The sequence below is a fragment of the Pogoniulus pusillus genome, chromosome 5, assembly GCF_015220805.1.
Source record: "Pogoniulus pusillus isolate bPogPus1 chromosome 5, bPogPus1.pri, whole genome shotgun sequence".
Classification (NCBI taxonomy): Eukaryota; Metazoa; Chordata; class Aves; order Piciformes; family Lybiidae; genus Pogoniulus; species Pogoniulus pusillus.
This window is the reverse complement of record NC_087268.1, coordinates 37,255,604-37,278,439: the sequence shown is the minus strand read 5'-3', so window position 1 is coordinate 37,278,439 and position 22,836 is coordinate 37,255,604. Positions and strand designations below refer to the sequence as shown.

The following is a 22,836-nucleotide window of genomic DNA, read 5'->3' as shown; positions in this document are numbered from 1 at the left end:
CCCCCCCCACCTTTCTTGTAGATCCCCTTCAGATATTGACATGTTGCTATAACGTCTGCTCAAAGCCTCTTCCAGGCTGTACAGTCTCAATGCTTTCCAGCCCATCTTCATAGGAGAGGTGTCCCAGCCTGATAGTATCTTCATGTCTTCAGCAAGTCTGTGCTCCTTCTGCGTTGAGGACCCCGGAGCTGGACACAGTACTCTAGGTGGTGTACGGTGTTGGAATCGCCTCTGTCACCCTGCTGGCAACACTTTTGGTGCAGCCCGGGACATGGTTTGCTTTCTAGGCTGCAAGTGCACATTGCTGGCTCGTGTTCAGCTTCTCGTCCACTGATAGCCCCAAGTCTTTTTTCTGCAGGGCTACTCTCAATATCATCAACCCTAGTTCTGTGTTGATAATGATGTCTTGCACTTTGCATTTCACCTTATTGACCTTAGGAGGTTCTCCTGAGCCTGCTACTGTAATCTAAGTCCTCTAGATGGCATCTTCTCTCTCAGTCATGTCAACTGCACCACTCAGCTTGGTATCATCTGAAAATCTGAATGTTACCAGTCATAACCAGGTCCATACACTACATTTCAGCCCTTTCTTGCTTGTCTTATGTAACATTTCTACTTTATTTCTCATTATTTCATCGCTTGGAAGTCCCAACTCTGTACAAATAAGTGTGATGTGAAACATGAGTTCCCTCTGAAAGAATGAAAGACTGAGCCAAAACAGGTAAGATTTGGCCCTTAGAATTGCAGAGAATCTAGTACTTCATATGCAGTGTTTGCTGGTAAACAAAATACCCCTTCTGATGTTATTTTGGTAAAAGACTGTGTTGTAGGAGAATTCTCAGCTTGGAGGGCCAGTTTTTAGCAGTTTTAGCAGTGTTTGTAAATAGCTCATTACACTTTTAAAGCAAAATAATACTCGATTTGGCTTGTGTGATGTGTTTAATAGTTTCTAGGTGTAGAAAAGCTTCTTTTCAAGTCTCCTACCAACTACAGCAAAACACAGAGATCTTAAATGGGGTTTGTTTAGTAATTTTGTACAATAATATATTATTTTTCAATGGCATGTAGAAACCTCAGGTGAGATTGAAGCCTAATTTTGCTAAAACTTGGGTAAACTAAAGCAGTTCACGTCCTGAATTAACTATAGTCTGAATAAGAGAAGTCCTACAGACACCTATGTATGCTCCCAGGGTAAGTGGTTATGATTTGCTGAGTGAATGTATATCTTGTGTATGTTGTGCATATATAATGCACATTAACAGTCATCTCCTGGGGTAAAGCAGGCTAGGACTCTGGCAGTTGTGTGCCCTGTTAGAATTCTTCATTGCAATGTGAGCACGCATTTGAAGAGCTCTGCTTCAAATGTACCCTTTGTAAATTGTGCTCCATGCTTGGAAGACTCCTGTGACTCTGAAGAACGGTGCTTGGCTCTTCTGTTACTTCTAGCAGCAATGAATTGTTGCAAACGTTGTGCTGCTATCTTTTTGTGCAGAATACTGTGAAGGTGGTTGCCTTGCTGGCTGGAGCTCCACTGGCTGGGAGCTGCCACAAAATCTTTTTCCTTTACGTAAGGGACAGGGTGCGCAGTGCCCACTTCGTGGTGCTGCTGCAGCTGTCAGGATTTATTACTGCTGCTGGTGTGGGGATGTTGGCAACACGTGGCATGCTTCAGAGCACTCTTCTGCCTGGGACTGCCTGGGAGGGAAGCGGTCAGGCAGATAAGGACTTTTCTGTTTGAATACCATCTTTGGAAAGCTGCAGAAGATTCAGGTAATGCTGGCTGAAAGGGGTTGGAGGCTTGCCACTTCTCTGTGCCATTTACTCTAAGTTACTTGTGTATCATATACTTTAAATAGTGTAACTCAGCAACTGAGCTGTTCCTCACTGTTTATTTGCTTGTAGAATTCCTGAGTTCCTATGTTTAAACCGGGCAGGTTGTTGTGTAGTTCAGAGTACTGCAAAGAGAGAGAAAAAGCAAGTAAAAAAGAAAATAATGCAGAGGACCACAAAATACAAGGCTTTGCCCATTAAGAGTGATTTTGGTAGTGCAACATTGCTTGTCCTTCAGACTGCAAGGAGACTGACTGTTAACTTGTTATTTTTATCTTCTAATGGGAAGAAAATCTGTCTTCTTTTGTCCTGAGCTAGGCAACAAGCTGATGGATGTGTGTAACATTTACTGCTTAATATATTGCAGTAGTTTCTAGTGCTGCTTTTTATTCTGAAGGTACAAAGACTTTGAATCCCACTGAATTTGTTTTCTGTTCCCCACACGATGATGCTACTACTATTAAGTTCACAGATAGAACAAAAATACTGCTGTTATTTCCACAAGTTACAGTGGTGTGTAAAAAACCCATAAGTTATTTCTCACCTTCACATAGGTTAAAGGCTGCTGGCATTGTGATGATGAGGTTAAACATTAAGCCTTTCTGTCTTTTGTAGGGTGAAGCCAGGTGAGTATGATGCATCCTTTTTTAACAGGACAGGGCTGTCCTATACTGTCTTCTTTATCTGAAGTCTTGGGAGGAAAACCTGCCTAAGGCTTTGCACTTTGCAGTGGTTTTCTTGGTGTTCATCATCATGTGCTTTTACACTGATTATATTAATTATTTTCTTCCCCAGATAGAAGTACTATTTCACCCATTGCCTTATTTAATTGCATCCCTATTGGGTGTTTAGATGTCTCTAGATTAACTGTATTCCTATAACCATTCCCGCAAAAATCAGACAAATTTCTGGTTAACACTGCAAAAGACATTTTTTTCTTTTTGATGTGTGAACTCAGAGTTGTTTTTTTTGGTTTTTTTTTCTGGTTGTAAAATGTCAAATATTGGAGACTATTAATTGTCTGTCTCTTCCCCCACTGCCCAAGATAGCTTAAAATTGTATTGTCCCCTGTCACACTTCTGCTGCTTTTTTTCCCCCTCCTGGGTCTGCATGTTCTGTGTCTGTTTGTATAGGCATGTATGCATTCTGCTCTGCATGTTATCCACAGCTCCTATTTCCTACTTATTTTCTCATGCAACTTTTACTAATAGCTTGTTTCTTCCCCCTTCGAGTCGATTAGTAGATCCTTTTGGTGCATTTTTTCCCCTTCTCTTTCAGGCATTTGTTGCTGCCTTTCCTTTTAATTGTTTAGAAGCCTACCAGCTGTGATTTGAATGGCTCGAGGTGAGGAGAAAGTTCTTCACTGAGAGAGTCATTGGACACTGGAATGGGCTGCCCGGGGAGGTGGTGGAGTCGCCGTCCCTGGAGCTGTTCAAGGCAGGATTGGACGTGGCACTTGGTGCCATGGTCTAGCCTTGAGCTCTGTGGTAAAGGGTTGGACTTGATGATCTGTGAGGTCTCTTCCAACCCTGATGATACTGTGATACTGTGCATTCTAATCGTGAAAATATCATAAAACAGTTTTAAACGTTTATTAAAGCTCTTTTAATAAAACAAACACAAAAGCAACCTTCTGCTTGTTGGGGTTTTTTTCTCCTCTTTGAGAGTAGAACAGTTGAACTGGTTTGCTGCTTCTGACTCTCATGCTTTGGATACTTAAAATATTTATTTATCCATATGTCTTTACTAAAAAATAAAAGTGAATTGTACCATAATAGATGTAAAAGTAATTTTTTTTTTGTGGAGTCTTATGCAGGGGTGTGCTGGTTTGAAGCTAGCTAGACTGTTTTGGTGAGAAGGACTAGCTTACAGGCTGTGAAAGGAAAACAGTGGTGATGTCTGCTTCCCTTACAAGTCTTGCTGAGGAGTATGGGAAGAAGAAATGACAACATTAGATAACACTCTTGCTATTTTCTTTCACTCTCACTTGGGCTGCTGGCAGAGCAACATCTTACCCTCTAACCTCACCCTGCATTTGGCCTAACCCACTTTGCTTCTTAACCTCTTGGCTGAACCTCTATTCTTCCTTGGGACTGGGGTAAGGTTGAGAGGGGTAGGGGGAAGGTGCAGGGGTGGTTGAGAGCCCCTCCTGGGGACTCAGGTTTCTGGGAGCGGAGTTGTGTTTCTGTATTACCTTTTACCTTGTGTATTTCTGTCTATAACTGTATATACTGTAAATATCTGCTTGTACATTGTGCTAGCTGTAAATAAATAGCTTCATTTATATTCCCAGAGCCGGCTGAGTCTAGTCTGGGTGATTTCTAAAGTGGGGGGGTGGGAGTAGGGAACACCCAAACTGTCACAAGGGGAAAACAAAGCCATTTTATTCAGGTGAACTTATGCTTCTCTGCCCCAGGTTTTGTGGCATAGTATGGATTTGGCATCATCAAAACACAATCACCTACAGAATGATCCAATAGGACAATCAGGAAGACAAGAAGGTAAAATGTGCCTTTATTTTGCTAATTTTCTTATTGCACTTAGGAATATAGTTAAGCATAAAGAACAAATTGCGTGGCTGACAATGAACTACATTTTTTCTGGAGGGTTGTATTTATGGCACTTGTACAGAAGACACAACAGATAGAGCTGTTGTAGTACTTTAGCTACGCAGCATGGATCTGCTATGCTGCATACTCTGGTCCCAGCAGTTTCCTACCAGTGCCTGGCATCTTGCCTGCAACTAGTCCCAGGGAATGAAGCTGTAACTACAATCGAGCTAGTCAAAAGAGGTGTCAGTTAGGGAGGATTGGTTATTACAAGCTTGATTTCTGTCTAGACAGCCTCAAACCTAATCTTCAAATGTCTGAGGGGGCTGTTGGCAGCTTTCTCTTTTATGTGGGTTCGACGTTGCACATCTTTCAAGATCTTAAAGCATCACAAGTAACCTTTCTTAGAGGTCACTAGGAGTATGCAGGGTTTTAGGGCAAGTGCATGTGTTATTCTGAGGCGGGGTCTAGTTTTTCATCTGAATGTAACATATTTTTTATTTATAACCTCATCTGAGTCTCAGTCTGTGTAGAGTCAGGTTTCTGGACTTTTTCAAGAGAGCTCAGTGTCTGGTTTTGCTTTGTCGTTTCCTCAGCAAGGCAAGGTGGAGCTCTGGGCATGACTGCAATACTTAGAACAAATTAATTGCTTATTGAAACTAGTATTTGTTATTTTGCTTTCAAATATTTTTCTTTCAAGTACTCCAAACTGATGACCTTCTCTTAGAAAGCTGGCATTGCACAAGAAGATGCCTGATAGGGAGGTGTTCAAGAAAAGCCTGGATGAGGCACTTAGTGCCATGGTCTAGTTGACTGGACAGGGCTGGGTGCTAGGTTGGACTGGATGATCTTGGAGGTCTCTTCCAACCTGGTTGATTCTGTGATTTCTGAAGTTTGCTATTCTGTAATGCACACTTCAAGTGCCCTAATCTGGAGAGTTTCTGTAGTGCAGTTCTTTTCCTGTTATATAATTCTAACTTGAACAAAGAGCTCAAGCTGATCCTATGCAATGCAGTGTGATTGTTGGGGGAAAAAATATCTAGATAAATATAAATATTAAAAGTAGAACTACTAAAGGCTGAAATGTTGATGACTGTCATTATGTACTTTGCAGTACACAAGGGCTGAGGTAAAGTTACACAGGCATTTCTATGCTTTTGCAGGGTCAGCTCTCCAATATTGCTGCTCCACACAGGAGGGGAAGAGAAGTGACTCTACATGTAGTATTTTTAGCTATTGCATTATGAATATAAATTGAGTTCTGGGGCACTAGGTCAATGAATGGAAAATTAATTGGTAGGGCAGAATGTTTAAATTGAATGCAGAATTATATTCCACTTATCTACTGGAGTAAATCTGTTGATGCCAACAGCAGACACTTCTCATCCATGTCTAGAAATGCTATTTTAAGAGGATGAGGAGACATGAATGGCAAATAGGATATTTTTGTAGCTTCATCTATCACTAGACTTTGGCATGCTAAATTCTAAGCCAGGTTCTAAAGGCAAATAGTGCTGAACCTGCTGCATGAGACTTACTTGTTCCATTACTTAACACCTGTGCCCTCCTTTTCATCCATTTTCTGTACAATCTTCCCTATTCCCTGTGCTAGTTTGAAGCAGGCTAGAATGTTTTGGTGAGAAGAACTAGATCATAGGCTGTGAAAGGAAAACAATGCTGATGTCTACTTCCCTCAGAGTCTTGCTGAACAAGAAGAAAGGAAAACATTAGATAACACTCTGGCCATTTTGTCTCACTCTCTGGCCGGGCTTTGACTGAGCTGCATCTCCCTAACCTCACCTTCCACTCACCTTTGCTTCTTAACCTCTTGGTTGAACCTCTGTTCTTCTTTAGGACTGGGGTAAGGTTGAGAGGGGCAGGGGGAAGGTGCAGGGGTGGCTGAGAGCCCCTCCTGGGGACTCAGGTTTCTGGGAGGGGAGTTGTGTTTCTGTATTACCTTTTACCTTGTCTATTTCTGTCTATAACTGTATATACTGTAAATATCTGCTTGTATATTGTGCTAGCTGTAAATAAATAGCTTCATTTATATTCCCAGAGCCAGCAGAGACTAGTCTGGGTGGGTACCTTCTAAAGTGTGGGGGGGGGCAGGGAACACCCAAACCATCACATTCCCACTTCATTAATTTCACCTACTCAGTCTTAATCTCTCTTTCTCAGAGTATTTATTCCAGTTCAGTTTTTCTGCAAGTTCCATTCTAAGCTTTTTATATTTGATGTCTTCCTCTTTCCTTCTTAGTTTGCTTCTCACAAGTTCTGCAGGTCAAAACTTCTTGGCCTTGTTCAAGATTCCCATTACTGCTGGTTCTCAGCTCACAGATAGATCTTCACCCATGTAGCTTTATTAAATCTGTTCTTTATCACACCTGCATTGTTAGATGTCTGTTTTCTTTCTTTTTTGGTGTTGTTGATTATTAGCCTTAACTCTTCTTGGCTAATTTTTTTCTGAGATCTGATTCTTCCCACGGTGTCTTAATTTCTTGGGATGCTAAATTACTTCTACTACAGCTATAGCTGCATTGTTTAAATTCACTCCAGAATAATTTTATTTCTGAGATAGGATGAGAGAGAATTTGCAACGCACACTTGTCCTTGCTAGCCTGTCATCTCACTTCACTTGGACAGGACTCAGTTTTTAATCCATAAATATAAGAGAAAATGCTGACCTGGTAACCTTCACATATCTCCTGGTGTTTTAGAAGGAACACACTCCTCACTTTGCTTGACAGATGTCTTAACTGATGGCAATTTCTACCATCATTTCAAGTCTTTGGGTGGAATCCAGAAAGATGCCTTAAAGAGGACATAGTTGGAATGGAGGCAAGTGAGAATCAATATAACCCTGTAAGTTCTAATATATTCAGTCAGGAAGAGTGACTGACTTCTCACTCCCTTCCCCACTGACACTTTTCCCATTGACTTCAAAGTCTTTACTATAAAAAGTAAAAAAACCCATCCTGGGACTGGAGAATGGAGCCTAAATCTGCCTCTTCACCACTGAGTGCCAAATCACAGTTGGAATTTTCCTTGCTTAGGCACAGGGTCAAGACGACTCCCCCAGGAGGGTTAACCTTTTACAGGGAGTTACAAAGAGGTATAGGGAAGGGAAAACAAGATACAAATATATATATACAACCAGATTGATGGCAATGGGTGGAGGTAGAACCAGGAAGAGGTTGTCCACCATAAGGAAGGATGGCCATGTGGTAAAACAGGAACAGCAGGAACAAGGGTAGTGCTACCAGGCAGAGGGGTGAAAGAGAGAGAAATAGGAAGATCCTGTGTTTTTAGAGGGGCCCTAGAAAGGAAGTGGGAGTGGGCTAGCCACTACACCTGGGGTCAGGTTTCAGATTCACACCCTCCCCCAGAGGGTTAACCCTTTACACTGGTGTTTTCTGGCATGAAGTTACAAGGAAGTAAGAGCTTTCAATGACACATAACCCTCTTGACCATGCAAGGTAAGAGATGTGAAAGGTTAGACTAGAAAGTGTTTTAAAGTGTGTAAATTACTCAACCAAGACCTCCCTGTCTGTTGGCAAATTGACTGTTGGCCTTTTGTAATATACATTACAGCATCTAAGAATGCAGCCTTCTAGTCCAAGGAAAATAGTTTAGTTATCTTTAGAGACTAAACATGATGAATTAACAAGGGAAGTATTTGGCATGTTTGAATTCATTATGTGTCCATGAAACTACATGGCTGCTGACTACACTTCTATTTTCAGCCTTCTAATTGATTTGGATGACCTTTGACTTGGATGAGACTGAGATATCAGTGGTGTGAATTGCAGACTGAACATGTGCCACTCAAGGCTGTGTAAATACACAGACTGCATACTATGAGCATATCCCTCTCCTGTTCTTGCCTTCTCATGCTCTGAGCTAAGTGTATCTTGTCCCTTGGCTGCGAAGAGGCTACTTCTGGGTGGAAGTTTTGTATTTCTGCACTTCAAAGTATAAAGTTTCAAGCATTATATTACTTTGATGTTGTATCTCATATAATCATTATAAGGTACCTCATCATTCCCATCACTTCAGCAGGCTGAGCTTGTAATGAGTGTACTGCAATGTCTACACTCACATGGTTATTTCCCTCTCTTTAGGTAGGAGTGAATTAAGGGAAAATGAACTGTGTAGTTTGGATAGTGTGCTAGTTTGAAGCTAGCTAGAATGTTTGGGTGAGAAGGACTAGATTACAGGCTGTGAAAGGAAAACAATGGTGATGTCTACTTCACTCACAGTCTTGCTGAGGAGTGTGGGAACAAGAAGTGACAACATTAGATAACACTCTTGCCATTTTCTCTCACTCTCACTTGGGCTGCTGACTGAGCTGCATCTTACTCTCTAACACACCCTTCCAATTGGCCTAACCCACCTTGCTTCATAACCTCTTGGCTGAACCTCCATTCTTCCTTGGGATTGGGGTAAGGTTGAGAGGGGCAGGGGAAAGGTGCAGAGGTGGTTGAGAGCCCCTCCTGGGGACTCAGGTTTCTGGGAGGGGACTTGTGTTTCTGTATTACCTTTTACCTTGTCTATTTCTGTCTATAACTGTATATACTGTAAATATCTGCTTGTATATTGTGCTAGCTGTAAATATAAGCTTCATTCATATTTCCAGAGCTGGCTCAGTCTAGTCTGGGTGATTTCTAAAGTGTGTGGGGGGGGGGGGGGGCAGGGAACACCCAAACCACCACAGATAGCTATTGGAACAGTACCTTGTTTTGTATTCTCAGAAAGGTGTAGGTTACATCTGACTTCTGGAAAGTCAAGGGCATGATTAGATTTCCCACCTAATCCTTTCCTTTAGAGTCCTTAGGCTGTAATGGAATGGAATGTAATAGTAATAAGTGGAATGAAATAAAGATACTAAAGTGATACCACTTTGAATTTGGATACTATTCTGTGTATGTTTCCATGGAGTCATCTGCAATGCTTGCAAGACCAAGGCTCTGATGTCATTATCTCAGTGAACACTGTGAGACTACAAACTCCCTTAGTATTGGAACCTAATGTAGATTTGGCATAAAATTCTGAGCCATTGAAAACACCCAGTTAGATGCACAGGGCTACCTCCTGATGCTAACTATCAGTGCAGTAATGTAACTCACCCTCTATCACCATAGGGTTGGACTTGATGATCTGTGAGGTCTCTTCCAACCTTGGTGATACTGTGATCTCTTACAGAACTGCTTGCAGATCTGTTTCCTTACTGACCTTTCTGCAGGTATCTTCTTAACAATGGGATATACAGATAGCTATTTTATATGTATATATACATGTATATAATAGCTGTAATGCATATTACATATGTAAAATTATATATATACATGTATAAAATGCATCTCAACTCTTTACTTTGAATGATTCTGGTTTTGTGTGTCCAGACTGGGGATATCTGAAGAGCCCTGGCTATCCTGAAGTCTTAGTACTTCCTCTCATGCGTTACTCAAGCAGTAACATTAGGACAGATAGTCCTCCTGTGAACTTCAAACTCAAGGGTAGTTGCTGAAAAGTCTTAAAGAAACCATGTACATCTTCACAGCTGTTGATAAATGGTTCTTAAAGTATTTTTAAGTACAAGCCCAAATAGTAATTTTTCTGTCTAAACTCTACTGATAAGAATATACTGCTTCTGAATAAGGGTTGCAGAGCTGAACTTTGTTAGGTCAGGTTCATGCTGGAGGCTTGGATTTCATTCCTTTTGCCAGCTGGAGAAGATCCATCAAGCCAGAGAAGCAGAAGATGACTGAGTCTTACTTGCTTATCACTGTAGGCTGTGACACCATTTGACCTCAAGAGATGAGGAGGGGTAAAGCCAGCACTTGAAAGAGACTAATGTGTATTTTTTACTGTAGCTTGCTTTGACAAATAATTGAGTGAAAGTATTGTTTCTAAATTAATGCAGTCCTAATTCATTAGCAAAGCACTCAGAGGATGTTTTATTACTATGTGTGCCATTTGTGAGTCCGAAAATTGAGATATTGGCTGCTGCTATATTCTTCACACTTTTTTTGTGTAGAAGGTTCATTTGGCTTCATTTTTTTTTAGCCACGTTTTTATTGAGGTATCTAGACATGGGTATCTATTTATTTATTTAATATAATTTTAATTCAACCCCACAGTCTTTGCTGCTGTTGCTGCACTTTAAGTGCTGTTTAACAGCACTTGTTTTAATTCCCTTCTTATTCCGTGAGGAGTGCATTAACGTAACCAGTATCATCAGTTGTGCAGGGAGAGATTTAGTGCATGCTGTCATTTAATGGAGATACTCAATTGAATTTTCTAAACAGTAGGTCGTGGGAGGTTCTCCTCCCTCCCTACACTGCCCTGGTGAGGCCACATCTGGAATATTGTGTCCAGTTCTGGGCCCGTCAGTTAAAGAAGGAGAGGGAACTGCTTGAGAGAGTCCAGCACAGAGCCACAAGGATGATTAAAGGGGTGGAACATCTTCCTTATGAGGAAAGGATGAGGGAGCTGGGGCTCTTTAGTTTGGAAAGGAGGAGATTGAGGGATGACCTCATCAATGTTTATAAATACATAAAGGATGAGTGCCAAGAGGATGGAGCCAGGCTCTTCTTGGTCATTCCCAGTGACAGGACAAGGGGCAAAGGGCAGAATTGAAGGCATAGGAAATTCCTTGTAAATGTGATGAAAAATTTCTTCGCTGTGAGGGTGACAAAACACTGGAACAGGCTGCCCAGAGGGGTTGTGGAGTCTCCCTCTCTGGAGATATTCAAGACCCACCTGGATGGATGATCTGCTATAGGTGGTCCTGCTCTGGGAGAGGGGTTGGACTAGATGATCTTTCGATGTCTCTTCCAGACCCTAAGACTCTGTGGTTCAAAAAGTGAGCAGGTGAAGACAGCCTAAGGCACTTAATTGTTAAAGAAGGTATGGTTTGCAACTTGCTCTGCTCCGACTTCGTCTATCTCCTGTTATTTTCCTGTTACTTTCCCTTCCTCATTTGAAGGACTTCTTCACCTCTGTCATGGCAGAACTTGCTTTCCTTGGGTTTTATTCTAATAGTATGCGTTTCTTTAGCGAACCTGCCACTGGCTTCACAACTCCAGTCTTCCACACAATTTAGTACATCTCTTTGGAAAACTATGTTTGCATTTCAGCTGTAACAACAGTGACAACTTTGAGAATGATGTTTATGCTGTTTTTTTAGATGATGTGGTTGACAGAGTGCAAGGTGTCAGCAGTGTATGACTTTTGTCCCTCAGCCCTGATATTACCTTAAAATCAAGGAAGTGCAAAGAACGTGTTCCAAGGATGTTAGACTTCTATGTTAAACAATGCTTTACCTGAAATCTTTGCATGAACACTGTAAGAAATTAACCTATTAGAAAGAAAGCCTCAAGGAAGTTGAAGACACTCAAATTCTAGTTGAAGAAGAATCTGGGCCACCGATAGATGAGAACTGACTTGTGAACACCATCTCAAAACCAAAGGAATGTTATCTGTTTCACTAAAAAAATAACCTCAGTTTTGATTTTACCTGAACAGGATCAGGCTGTCTTATCTTAAAGGAAATAAGATTCTAGCTTTTCAAACTCTGGTGTTTTCTGTTTATGCATGTTCATGCAAAGAGATGAATAGCCTGAAGAAGGTCTTATGCCACTTCCATGCCTCTCCAAATCACAGGAGTAAGGGCAAACATTCCTGGTCAAACCCAGGCAAATGAAGATGGGAGAGAGGTCCTAGCAGACTGTAAGTTTTGATAGTTTAGTATGAGTTCTTTACTGTTATTGCTGGAAATGCCCATTGTGGTCTTCTGTTCTTACAAGAATTGACAACCAGTCTAGTCAAGCCACTTCTTCTCTTGTCTCACTCTATTGTATTGATAGGATAGATCCTATGGTCTTAAAATGTCATTAAAATCCATTCATTGAGTCATAGTTCCAGGACTTTTTCCTTCTGAAATGAAGAGCTGGTCTAACACAGAGATAAACACTTCCAGGAGAATAATCACCTATCAGCCTTTTATGTGTTGTCACTTAACTATCAACCTTTTATGTGTAGTCACTTAACTAGTTTGATCAAAGCACCATCAGAACTGTTTTAGAATTTGGTATTAAAAGACTTTGTCTCACTTGTATTTTTGTTTACTCTGATAACAATTGTTTTGTTGCTTGAAAGAGTTCCCATTAGTCCATTATTTATCTATTCTGACTGCTCTGATGGCAGTTACAGAAAAATTAGCTTCTTTTTTTTTGTACAGGCTTAGAAAAAGTTCAGTTATTCTGAAAGGTACACAGAAGCAAATAGAAGAGTGTCTCTTGCAGTATGAAGGGAAGCAAACCTGGCTAAAAATCTGCACTCCTTATTTTGTCAGCACTCTTGGTCAGAATCCTTCGCATCCCAGTCCTGCTAATATTTCTCCTTAGTGTTTTAAAGCCTATCTCTCATGTCATGTCTCTCATAAAACATTTACTCTTTTTAATTCTCCACAGGAGTGAAGTCTTCTTAAGATAAAAATACAAAAAAATTATAGAAACATCTCTAAACAACCCACTCGAGGGGTTAACAGAGGGGTGTCATGGCTAAAGATTTAGGTGGTGTTACTGATTAGTAGATTCGGGATTCTTCTGGGATTCTTCTTTCAGGTGTGTGGAAAGTTTAGCTCAGGTAGGGAGCAGGGGCTTACAAACTGTGTTGGTGTAGATACTAGCAAGCCTTAAGTAGAAAGATTGCTGAAGGTGTAGGGAACAGGTGGGTGTTGGAGAGGGGAAATTGATTGATTGAGGCGAGATGATATTTTCCAAAATTAATATTGTTTATTGATTTTGCTATTCAAAACTCTCACCACCCCCCACCACCAATTTTAATCATATTTTGGTTCTTACAGAGTTATGCAAATGTTCCATGGATAATATCTACATCTAATATAACCAGCAAATATATAAACGTTAATTGAACTGGAAGAGAAGGTTCCCAAGGCCAAATTCCACTTGCCCAGTAGCTGGGCTCAGGCTCTTTCTGCTCTGTGACAGAAGGCAGTAGAGAATTACAGAGAGGCATTTAAGCATTTACTCACAGATTATTGTTATTACCCTTGCAGGGCTAGCCACAGTCCAGACAGTGCCCAAATGCTCTCAGGGGACTCTGTCGTGTTGGACATTGAGGCTTGAATCTTCCTGGCTTAAGTGGGAAAGGACACAGACAATCTCTGACCTTGTTCTCCTGGCTTCTTCTGGACAATCTGTGTATATGTCCAGGGATTCTAAGCAGGACCTTCAGGTGCAGAAGCAGATGTGGTGCAGCCTCAGCACGATGTCACGCTGGCCACACAGGCTGATCGTGTGCAGGCATCCAGGGTCTGCTCCTGGTAACTGGCGGCAGTGGAGTTTACCAGGCAAGCAATAAGGCAGTGTGCAAGAGCAGCAGGGCTGGGCACAGCAGAGAGAGCAGGCAAAGAGCAGGGAAGCAAAGCAGGGAAGCAAAAGCAGGTTGCTCACCTGCATACCTCCTTTTATCAATGTGGGCTGAGATTCATTGCCCTTTGGACACAGAACAACCAACCAGGATGGCAGTTAGCCAAACCTTACCACATTAGGCAAAGCCACAGGCTCACTTTTGCCTAATCTGGGAAAAGCACAGGTCCTGCACTAGGCAGGCACAAGCTGAGTGTGTGTACCTGACACCACAGGACCCTGGGCAGGCCAGACTCAGTGGCTCCAGGTTTTGTGTCTGTTTCCCACGCTTGCCTCTCTGGTGGAGCAGCAAAGCATGCCTAGGCAAGGCAGGACATGGATAAGCCTACTCTGGGCCTATCAGGCCCACCACAACAGTGGGAAATGTTTGTTGATTGCTGGTATGGGTAGTTGCGATACTATGGAAGTTGTACAGATATTCTGAAAGAAGCTTTGTAAGTTAAGAAGTTATGGCTTCTCAAAAAAATGGATCAAAAACAAATGTTGAGGGAGGAAAGAAAAAAATCATGAAAAATGGTTATAATAGGGAAGAAATAATAGGAATAACTTTTTTCTTCCAAACTAGTACTGATTGCAGAACAAGATCTGACTGCTCTAAGCAATCAGAGAAGATTAAAACCAGGCTATATCTGGTATGCCTGTAAACAGAATGATATAATAAATACACTTACAATATATGTAATAAGACAGCTTCCTATTCATTCTTTCATAAGAAAAGATTAATTTTGCCCTGGAGTAGCATTTCTCTGACACTTAAGTTGTGTTTGTGCAGAGTTCCCTGCTTACAGGCACAATGATGCATATATTTTCTTTCAACATTACAGGCTTGCAGAAGATGTTTGGCTTTTTAACTTATGTCTTGGTGTCAAGAATGCTAAGACTGAACATGAAAACGTTAGCTTTTTCTGTCCCTATTGGTTGCTATTTTCTAGTTTCCTTTAATGCTTGGATTAAGTTGACTTAGAAATTTAAAGCAGTGGCTAACGATCCAGAGTATTTTGCTTGGTATCATCTCTTTCTTTCTTCACCCTTACTTTTGTTCCTTGATCCTTCGGACACAAGGAGAGAGAAATCTATTTGTCAATAGATTGTGGCAATAAAAATACTGAGGAATATGACAGAGCAATGACAGCACTTGAGGTCATAAAGTCCTGTGACTGCAGTGATTTGAGGGGTGGGGGTGTGTGTGGAGGGGGGGAATGTGAAGAATTTTTGGCAGACAAACTTGCTTTACGCTCATGATGGAAAGAAAAATGTCTTTGTTTTTAATAGACTTTGGGCCTGCAGTTTCCTTTCAGATGCCAGTCTTAGTATCTGTGATTTTGATGGTAACTGCAGGCTTCATACAGAAACTCTGCTTTGGACAAGGCGGCAACCCAGTTATCTGAATCTCTAGCGTGCTTTCTAGATGTAGCTTGTAAACATGTTTTCCTTTAGCAAGTTTGCCAAGAGATCACAGTTGGCTGTGAAAACAAGTTTCCTGTGAAACCTTGGAACAGTTCTAGGTTTGGCTGAGAAAATGCTCTGCGCAGATTCACTTTGTTCTTTTTTGTAGCATTGAGGTGCAGCTTTGTGTGATGATGGCAAAACTGAGGCTGTCTTGGTGTTTAGCTGAAAAAGAATGAATCCTCTCCTGTTAGAAGAGTTATCCAGGATTATGTTAGCTATCATAAATATCCTTCGCTTAGCAACAGGGATGGCATTCAGGGTATCAAGCCAACTGGAAAGAATCCCTCTGACAGAGCTCTGTTGGAGTGGGTGGATAAGCTTTCCTGACAACGCTACTGCTTTCACTCCTGTCTGTCATAATTTGTGTTGCTAAGATCTGTTTCACAAGTTTTGTGACAGACTTATAAGTGATACTGTGGCTTCTTTTGTTTACTGTCAAAAAGAACCATAATATGGGGAAAGGGAACAGTAAAAGGATATGGACAACAATAAAAAATGTGGGCAGATAAGACCACAAATGCCTGCGCTAGGGCAGCTGCCCTTAAAGGGTGAGAGAAGTTAAAAGATTTCCTTTAGGTTGCTGAAATGGGAAGCAATATATGGCAACATTTCAGTTCTTTATTTTTTTATGAGCTTGGCTGCTTCTTCAAAACAGGAAAGAAGTTATTTAGTCATGAACAGAAAAATTAGATTAGAATTCAGGAGACTTCCCATGCACTGCGCTAACCGTAAATGGTGAAACGAGGTTTTATTCGCAGATGTAATTCACATTCTTTATTCCAAATCAGATTTTCAATATCAGTTGGTAGTTTCATTATCAGTTCACTCAGCCTGCTTGACCTCTTTATACTTTTTTGCTTCCAGGAGAAAAAGAAGATGAACAGATGGTTGCAGAAATGATGAAAAGGCGCTTTTTCCCTGCTCTTATCACTCATAAGGCCTGGGAAGGCTTTTACTTTGCTGGCCATGAGATAAGAATTACAGAAGCCACTGATTGTTACGGAGCAGTCGTCTGGCCATCGGTATGATATTTATGCAATATTGGTTTGTTTGTTTTAGTTTTGGAGCCTTTTAATTTGTTTTGCATGATAAATATGTTTCATGTGTTGTAAATCCAAGGAAAAGGTTCTGTGCCACTCTTTCTCCATTCTGCAAATCTCAGACTTGACTATAGCCTGTTTTCCTATGGATTCCTCTTTCCTAAAGCTTAAGTGGTGTTTCTTGTTTGTGCCCCTATCATAGAAAATATGATCTTGTGTCTCTTCCTCAACTATTAGTAGCTTTGGGCCCCACTGGCCAGTCATATATGTATTCTAAAGATACAGACAGTTATATGTAAAGGGTTGGACTTGATGATCTGTGAGGTCTCTTCCAACCCTGATGATACTGTGATACTGTGTGATACTGTGATATCAAGCAGATATACACCTCCCTGGAGATGTTCAAGAAAATATTGGATGAGGCACTTAGTGCCATGGTCTAGTTGATTGGACAGGGCTGGGTGATAGGTTGGACTGAATGGTATTAGAGGTCTTTTCCAACCTGGTTGATTCTATGATTCTAAGAACCAGGTTGTGGAAATGGCTGTGATGTGAGCTCGCAAGGTATTAGCATTCATAGAAGCTGCTCAACCTACTCACGTGAGAAACAAATTTACCTTTTAGATAGGGAGACAGAGGAATAGCTTCACCAGGAGCTTTCTAGTTTCTTAAATGTCCAGAAATCTGAGAGAGAACCCCTGCCCTTGGCTCTTGATATAAGACCCGTCGTCATGCTCACCATACAAAGGGACTTCTTCAAGGTTTTGAATCTGTGCAATGCAGCTGACTGTTTTGAAACAATTCAAAGTGAAAGAAAACACTGCGGTCAGGAGGTGCTATCATGTACCATTGACACTTGCAGTATTCAGAGAATATTTCTTAAACAGCTACCACCAGGAGGGCCCATAAGAGGGGGAGAATTTAAAACCCACGAGGCTCCATTTTTATTGAGTGGTATCAACCTCCCAGGGCTGTACTGTTTTGGAGAAGTATGGCCACAATTCAGCTGAAGAGAGTTAGTCTACTCTGCTGTTTTGAACTCTGGACCATTCCTCTTGTCTTAGCAGACCTGGACAAGTCATTTATACTATATCTCTTAATGGCCTCAGTGCCACTTCAAGGAAGGGTTGATTGACTGCCAATTATCCAATTAACCTGATAAAATCATGGGCTGTTCTGAAAAGCTCATGTGATGTTGGGTTTTTGATTGTTTGGTGGTTGTTTTGTTTGCTTGTTTCTGGAACTGTTTAGCCAGTTTTGCTGCGGAAGGGAGGCAGCTCTTCAATCTGTGTCTCTTCATGTTCTCCCTTCCTGTTGCGTCCAGCAGTATTTGAACTCTTCAAAAAGCAAAATATCAGCCAAATTTTTCAGAGGGGCAAAAACTTTAAGAAGAATAAAGTTTTGGCATATTTCATGGAAAAGAAGGCAGATGTCAAAGTTTCCCTGATTTAACTCAAGGAATTTTTGATCCTGCCAGCCAGTTTCTACAATAGAATATAGCAAAACTCTGGGGAAAGAAATTATAGGACTATATGGAACTAGCAGGAAATCTTCATATAATGTGTTTTTTATATGTCAGTTAAACATCACACAAAATCTTCAGGAACTTGGCTATAGTTAGTTGTAGTGCTTGGGGACTATTTTTTATATCAAAGCACTGTTCATTATGACATATATGTAAGCTCACATATAAGACCATGCTCTTTTTGCTCTGAATGAAGAGTTAGAAAGTGAAAAATATTTGCATTTCTAACATGTTAACATTGGGTCAACAGTCTTCCCATTTCAGTGGTCAGTATGAGAGAGGGCAGAAGAGCTGAAGAAGCTCCATTATCACAATATATAAATGAATGCATGAGGAATCTGTTATAATGGGCTCTTTATAGCTTGGGTTGCTACAAAATTTACTAAGCTTAACAAGGTAAGCACATAGAAAGTGTAAATAAACTGAACTGGAAAAAAAGATGACCTTATTGTGGCCTTGCAGTATCTGAAGGGGACCTATAAAAAAGCTGGGGAGGGACTTTTCAGGATATCAGAGAGTGACAGGATTAGGGGGAATGAAGTGAAGCTGGAGATGGGTAGGCTCAGACTGGATGTGAGGAGGAAGTTCTTCAGCATGAGAGTGGTGAGACCCTGAAATGGGTTGCCCAGGGACGTGGTTGAGGCACCATCCCTGGAGGTGTTTAAGGCCAGGCTGGATGGGGCTCTGGGCAGCCTGCTCCAGGGTAGGGTGTCCCTGGGCATGGCAGGGGAGTTGGAACTAGACTGATTCTATGAAAAGAGGTAAATCTATTGGTCCCCTTTTAATCATTGTGGTAATTGATTATTGTTAGAAATAATGAACTATTGAAGGAGATTAACAAGGGTTGTTGTGGATTTTCTCTCACAAGCAGTCTTTATATCAAGATGTCTTTGTGAAGGACACGTTTTAACTCAACCAGAAGTAAGTGCAGTTATAAGCAGGAATTGCTGATTGGAATTTTATAGCTCATGTTATGCAGCGTGACAGATGAGATAATTGCAATTGTGCCTTCTGGCTATAATGCTTTGCAAGCCTATACTGAGGCATGTTGTAGCATTTATTTTGTCAGCCTATAGAGCTCAAGGATCATAGTGAGCTGTGATCTTTTAAAGACAGCACTTGAATGAATATTGCTCATTTAAACAGACATGAATTATTGACCAGACAAGAGGGTTTTTTTTGCATGCTTTTAAATGACAATATATATTTAGTGAAGGGATTTATTTCATTTATTTGTTCAGTATGTTCATGGATTCCCTCCCCTACAGGCCCTTGCTCTGTGTTATTTTTTGGAAACTAATTCTAAACAATACAATTTGGTTGACAAAAATGTGATTGAAATTGGAGCTGGAACTGGGTTGGTCTCCATAGTAGCCAGTTTACTGGGTGAGTACATATCATTGCTCTTGTGCTCTTGGAAACATCTCTCAGATGAATACTGGAGGACAAAGGAAGTGGCTTAGTTCTTCTAAAAGCCTGTGAAAGCTTCCAAGAGCAAGAAAAAGTGGATTCTGGAAAACTTGTTTAGAAACCTGCTCCTTTGTTGTTTTTTTTTCTTTAAGGATACATGTGTGTATGGATATAATAAAGCAGGGCTTAGTGGGTGATCTTGTCATTAGCAGTGTTAAACAGAGGACCAAATAAAGACACTGGTGGATTTACAGGATGTCAGTGGCACCCAGGTGACACCAGATATGGGTAAGACCAACGCATCACCTTCCATTGACCAAGCAGCTCTTGGATACCAGGACACTTTCTTTCCATTTGTGTTCAGCACTTTTTTTTTCAGCAGCCAGTGAGCAACTTGCTGTTTCTGCTACAGACATTGTGCTTTCTCTCATGTAGTCAATTCTTCTTCAAGAGTCATCCAGATTAGTGACTGCTGCATTTTAACAGAATTTGAGCTTTTTGTAGTCTGAGAAGGCTTCTTCCTGTGCGAAAAGGAAAGAATCTGAGGCCATGCTTACATCTCATGCTGTTGTCTTGGAGTCAGTAATTGGAGTTCTTCAATCCTTAGTTGCTCACTGTGCTTTTAACCAATATGATATCAAGATGAAGTAAGTATTTGATTACTCCCCAGCTGTATTTAGATGGCAATCTGTGGAGGAGAAGTACCAGGAATGACTATTTCAAGCACGACAGCTAAGAACTATTGGGAGCATTACCATTCTTTTCAGTGAGAGCTACTTGGTAAAAATCAGTGGCTTTTGTTGAATGGGTTTTCTACTGAAGCCTTGAAGTATAGTCAAAGATTATGTTTGTTTTCTCCTTGTCACAGGAGCACTGGTTACCGCCACGGATTTGCCAGAACTTCTGGGAAACCTTCAACACAATGTTCTCCACAATACAAAGCTTAAATCCAAGCACCAGCCTTGTGTTAAAGAGCTGTCTTGGGGAGTTGACTTAGAAAAGAACTTTCCTAGGTCCTCCTGTCACTTTGACTACATTATGGCCGCTGATGTAGTTTACCACCATCCTTTCCTTGACGAACTCCTCCTAACCTTCGATCACTTGTGCAAGAAGGACACTGTTATTCTTTGGGCTATGAAATTTAGATTGGAGAAAGAAAACCAATTTGTGGGCAGATTTCAGGCACTGTTTGACTTGGAGGTGATCTCTAATTTCCCCAGTTTGAACATAACCTTGTTTAAGGCAATGAGGAAGGGCAGGATGAAAGGCAAACCTTCCAAACCAGCAGTCTGAAAACAAGGTACAAAGACATGATAGCTTCAGTTCTTCTGCAGCTTGTTTTCTTTTGAATAATGTTTGTATTAGTAAATGCTAACATCTGCATGAGTAACATTTTTTGAGAAATCAAAAAAAAAACTGGCTGGACATATGAGGAGGAAGTTGCTCAGCATGAGAGTGGTGAGAGCCTGGAATGGGTTGCCCAGGGAGGTGGTTGAGGTCCCATCCCTGAAGGTGTTTAAGGCCAGGCTGGGTGAGGCTCTGGGCAGCCTGATCTAGGGTAGAGTGTCCCTGCCCATGGCAGAGGGGTTGGAACTAAATGATCCTTGTGGTCCCTTCCAACCCTGGCTGTTTCTATGATTCTATGAAAACAAAAATTCCCATTGCATCCCGAACAAATCTCTAAATTCAATTTGCTGTTAGTTTTGCACATAAAATAAATGTATCTTTGATGCTTTCTTGACTTTTCTGTACTAAGCTGACAGCACTAATAAGAATTACCATTACCCTTACAAGTTGTGTAATGAGTTTTTACAATATATTTCAATAGCATCTTTGAAGGTCTTGTAAAATCAGCTAATCACTTCAAACTTTGGACTATCAAATATCTTTTAATTTAAAAGCTGTGGTGTTAAATTTGATTTTTCTCCACTTCCACTGTTGTGTAAATCCTTTCTTTGAGTAGCTTTTATATTATGAGCTGACACCCCTTCCCCTCCCTGCCCTTCTCCTCTTTTGGGAGCTGTGTTGTCAAATAAGGGGACAGAATGTATTTGTTACCCTTTGATTTAATGGTTGTGCTTTCTTCCCATTCAGTTTTTTAATTTAGATTCAGAAATTCTTCAACAGACATCTGGACTCGAGACAAGAAGGAGTTAAATGGTTGGTTGCTTGCATAAAAGGAGTGCAGCATATCTCTAATTGCTCTTTGCAAGGACTTGCAATTCTTGGAGGCTTGCTCCTCCAAAAATGAACATCTATTTGGACCTCATGGAACAACAATGGAAAACTGACAGTGGCCATCAAGAGAAGATTCCTGCACTGCTGGCTGTAGGTGACTGGAAGTAGAAAACTAAACCAGTCTGACATGGTGTGGCTGAGGCACAGGCAGGCTTAGGTATTGTGTTGTTCCTGTTTTGTTTTGTAACATGGACAAACAAAATGTTGTTAGTCCCTCAGTACTCCGTGTTCCTGTTTTCAGTAGTCAGATTAACGTCCTCGAAAGCCTGTAAGCGAACTTTCCTTTTGGGAAGATTAATAAAATGATTTTTTGTACATCCCATATGCTTTTATTTTATTTGAGTGTGCAACCTTCAAGTTCTTTGCAGCCTGGAGAAGAAAACCTGATTCGTGCTACTGCCCAGGCAGTTTTATCACCTCTGCTGTAGCAGGCAATAGCTCTAGTAATATGAGGGCTATAGGGCTTGTCAATCTTTATCTTTTTAGCTCTTGCTTGTTTTCCCTCCAGGAGCTTTGCACTTATTGCCACATTTGGGTGTTTTGGGTTTTTTTTATGATGATGTCCAGAACATACCAGTTGTTTATACCTCTTCTTGTGACAGATGCATGCTATTTATGTAGTCTGATGCCTGGCACAAAAATGGGACTAAACCATGACGAATGACTGGTATAACTCTTACTCCCAGATAAACATTTGGTATTCTTGGGACAAAGGGGCGCAATATTAGAGACAAAATATTGCAGAGAGGAGAGTCTGAGCTGCCAATCTTCTCTACTGGGAGCTGGGGATCCCATGTGTGAAAGCAGGTGATTAAAAGAACTTCAAGGGAAGAACAGATGAGGATGTAAGAGAAGAGGTTAAATGGAGAAAGTGTGATGGAGGTAGAGAAAGAGGTGGCAACATCAAGACTGACTTCAAAGAGTGTTAGGAATCGTAGTGTAAGGGTAGACCATCTTTCTGGATACAAATAATAAGGGGACCATTCTTCATGGGTCTAGGAGAATGACTCTGTAGTAGTACTAGAGCAATCAGTATGTCCTAGTCCAAGACAAAAGTGAGAAAAGAGGATGCTGAGTAGAATCGTAGAATGGGTCAGGGTTGGAAGGGAACACAAGGATCACTTAGTTCCAACCCCTCTGCTGTAGGCAGGGACCTCCTACCGTAGGTCAGGCTGCCCAGAGCCTCATCTAGCCTAGCCTTAAACATCTCCAGGGGTGGGGCCTCAACCACCTCTCTGGGCAAACTATTCCAGGCTCTCGCCACTCTCATGCTGAGCAACTTCCTCCTCATGTCCAGTCTGAACCTACCCATCTCCAGCTTTGCTCCATTTGCCTCTAGT

The 22,836-nt window shown here is 41.2% G+C and overlaps 1 protein-coding gene across 1 annotated transcript; it reads left to right on the top strand.

Annotated features, from left to right (window-relative positions):
• The first annotated feature begins 1,176 nt into the window (after positions 1–1,176).
• On the top strand, positions 1,177–20,810 carry LOC135175174 (protein-lysine methyltransferase METTL21E-like). The gene is given in 6 exon segments (XM_064142941.1): positions 1,177–1,191; positions 1,493–1,770; positions 4,222–4,331; positions 16,148–16,305; positions 19,117–19,234; positions 20,127–20,810. Coding segments are annotated over 6 exon segments (1,104 nt in total). The 3' UTR covers positions 20,552–20,810.
• Positions 20,811–22,836: the final 2,026 nt, after the last annotated feature.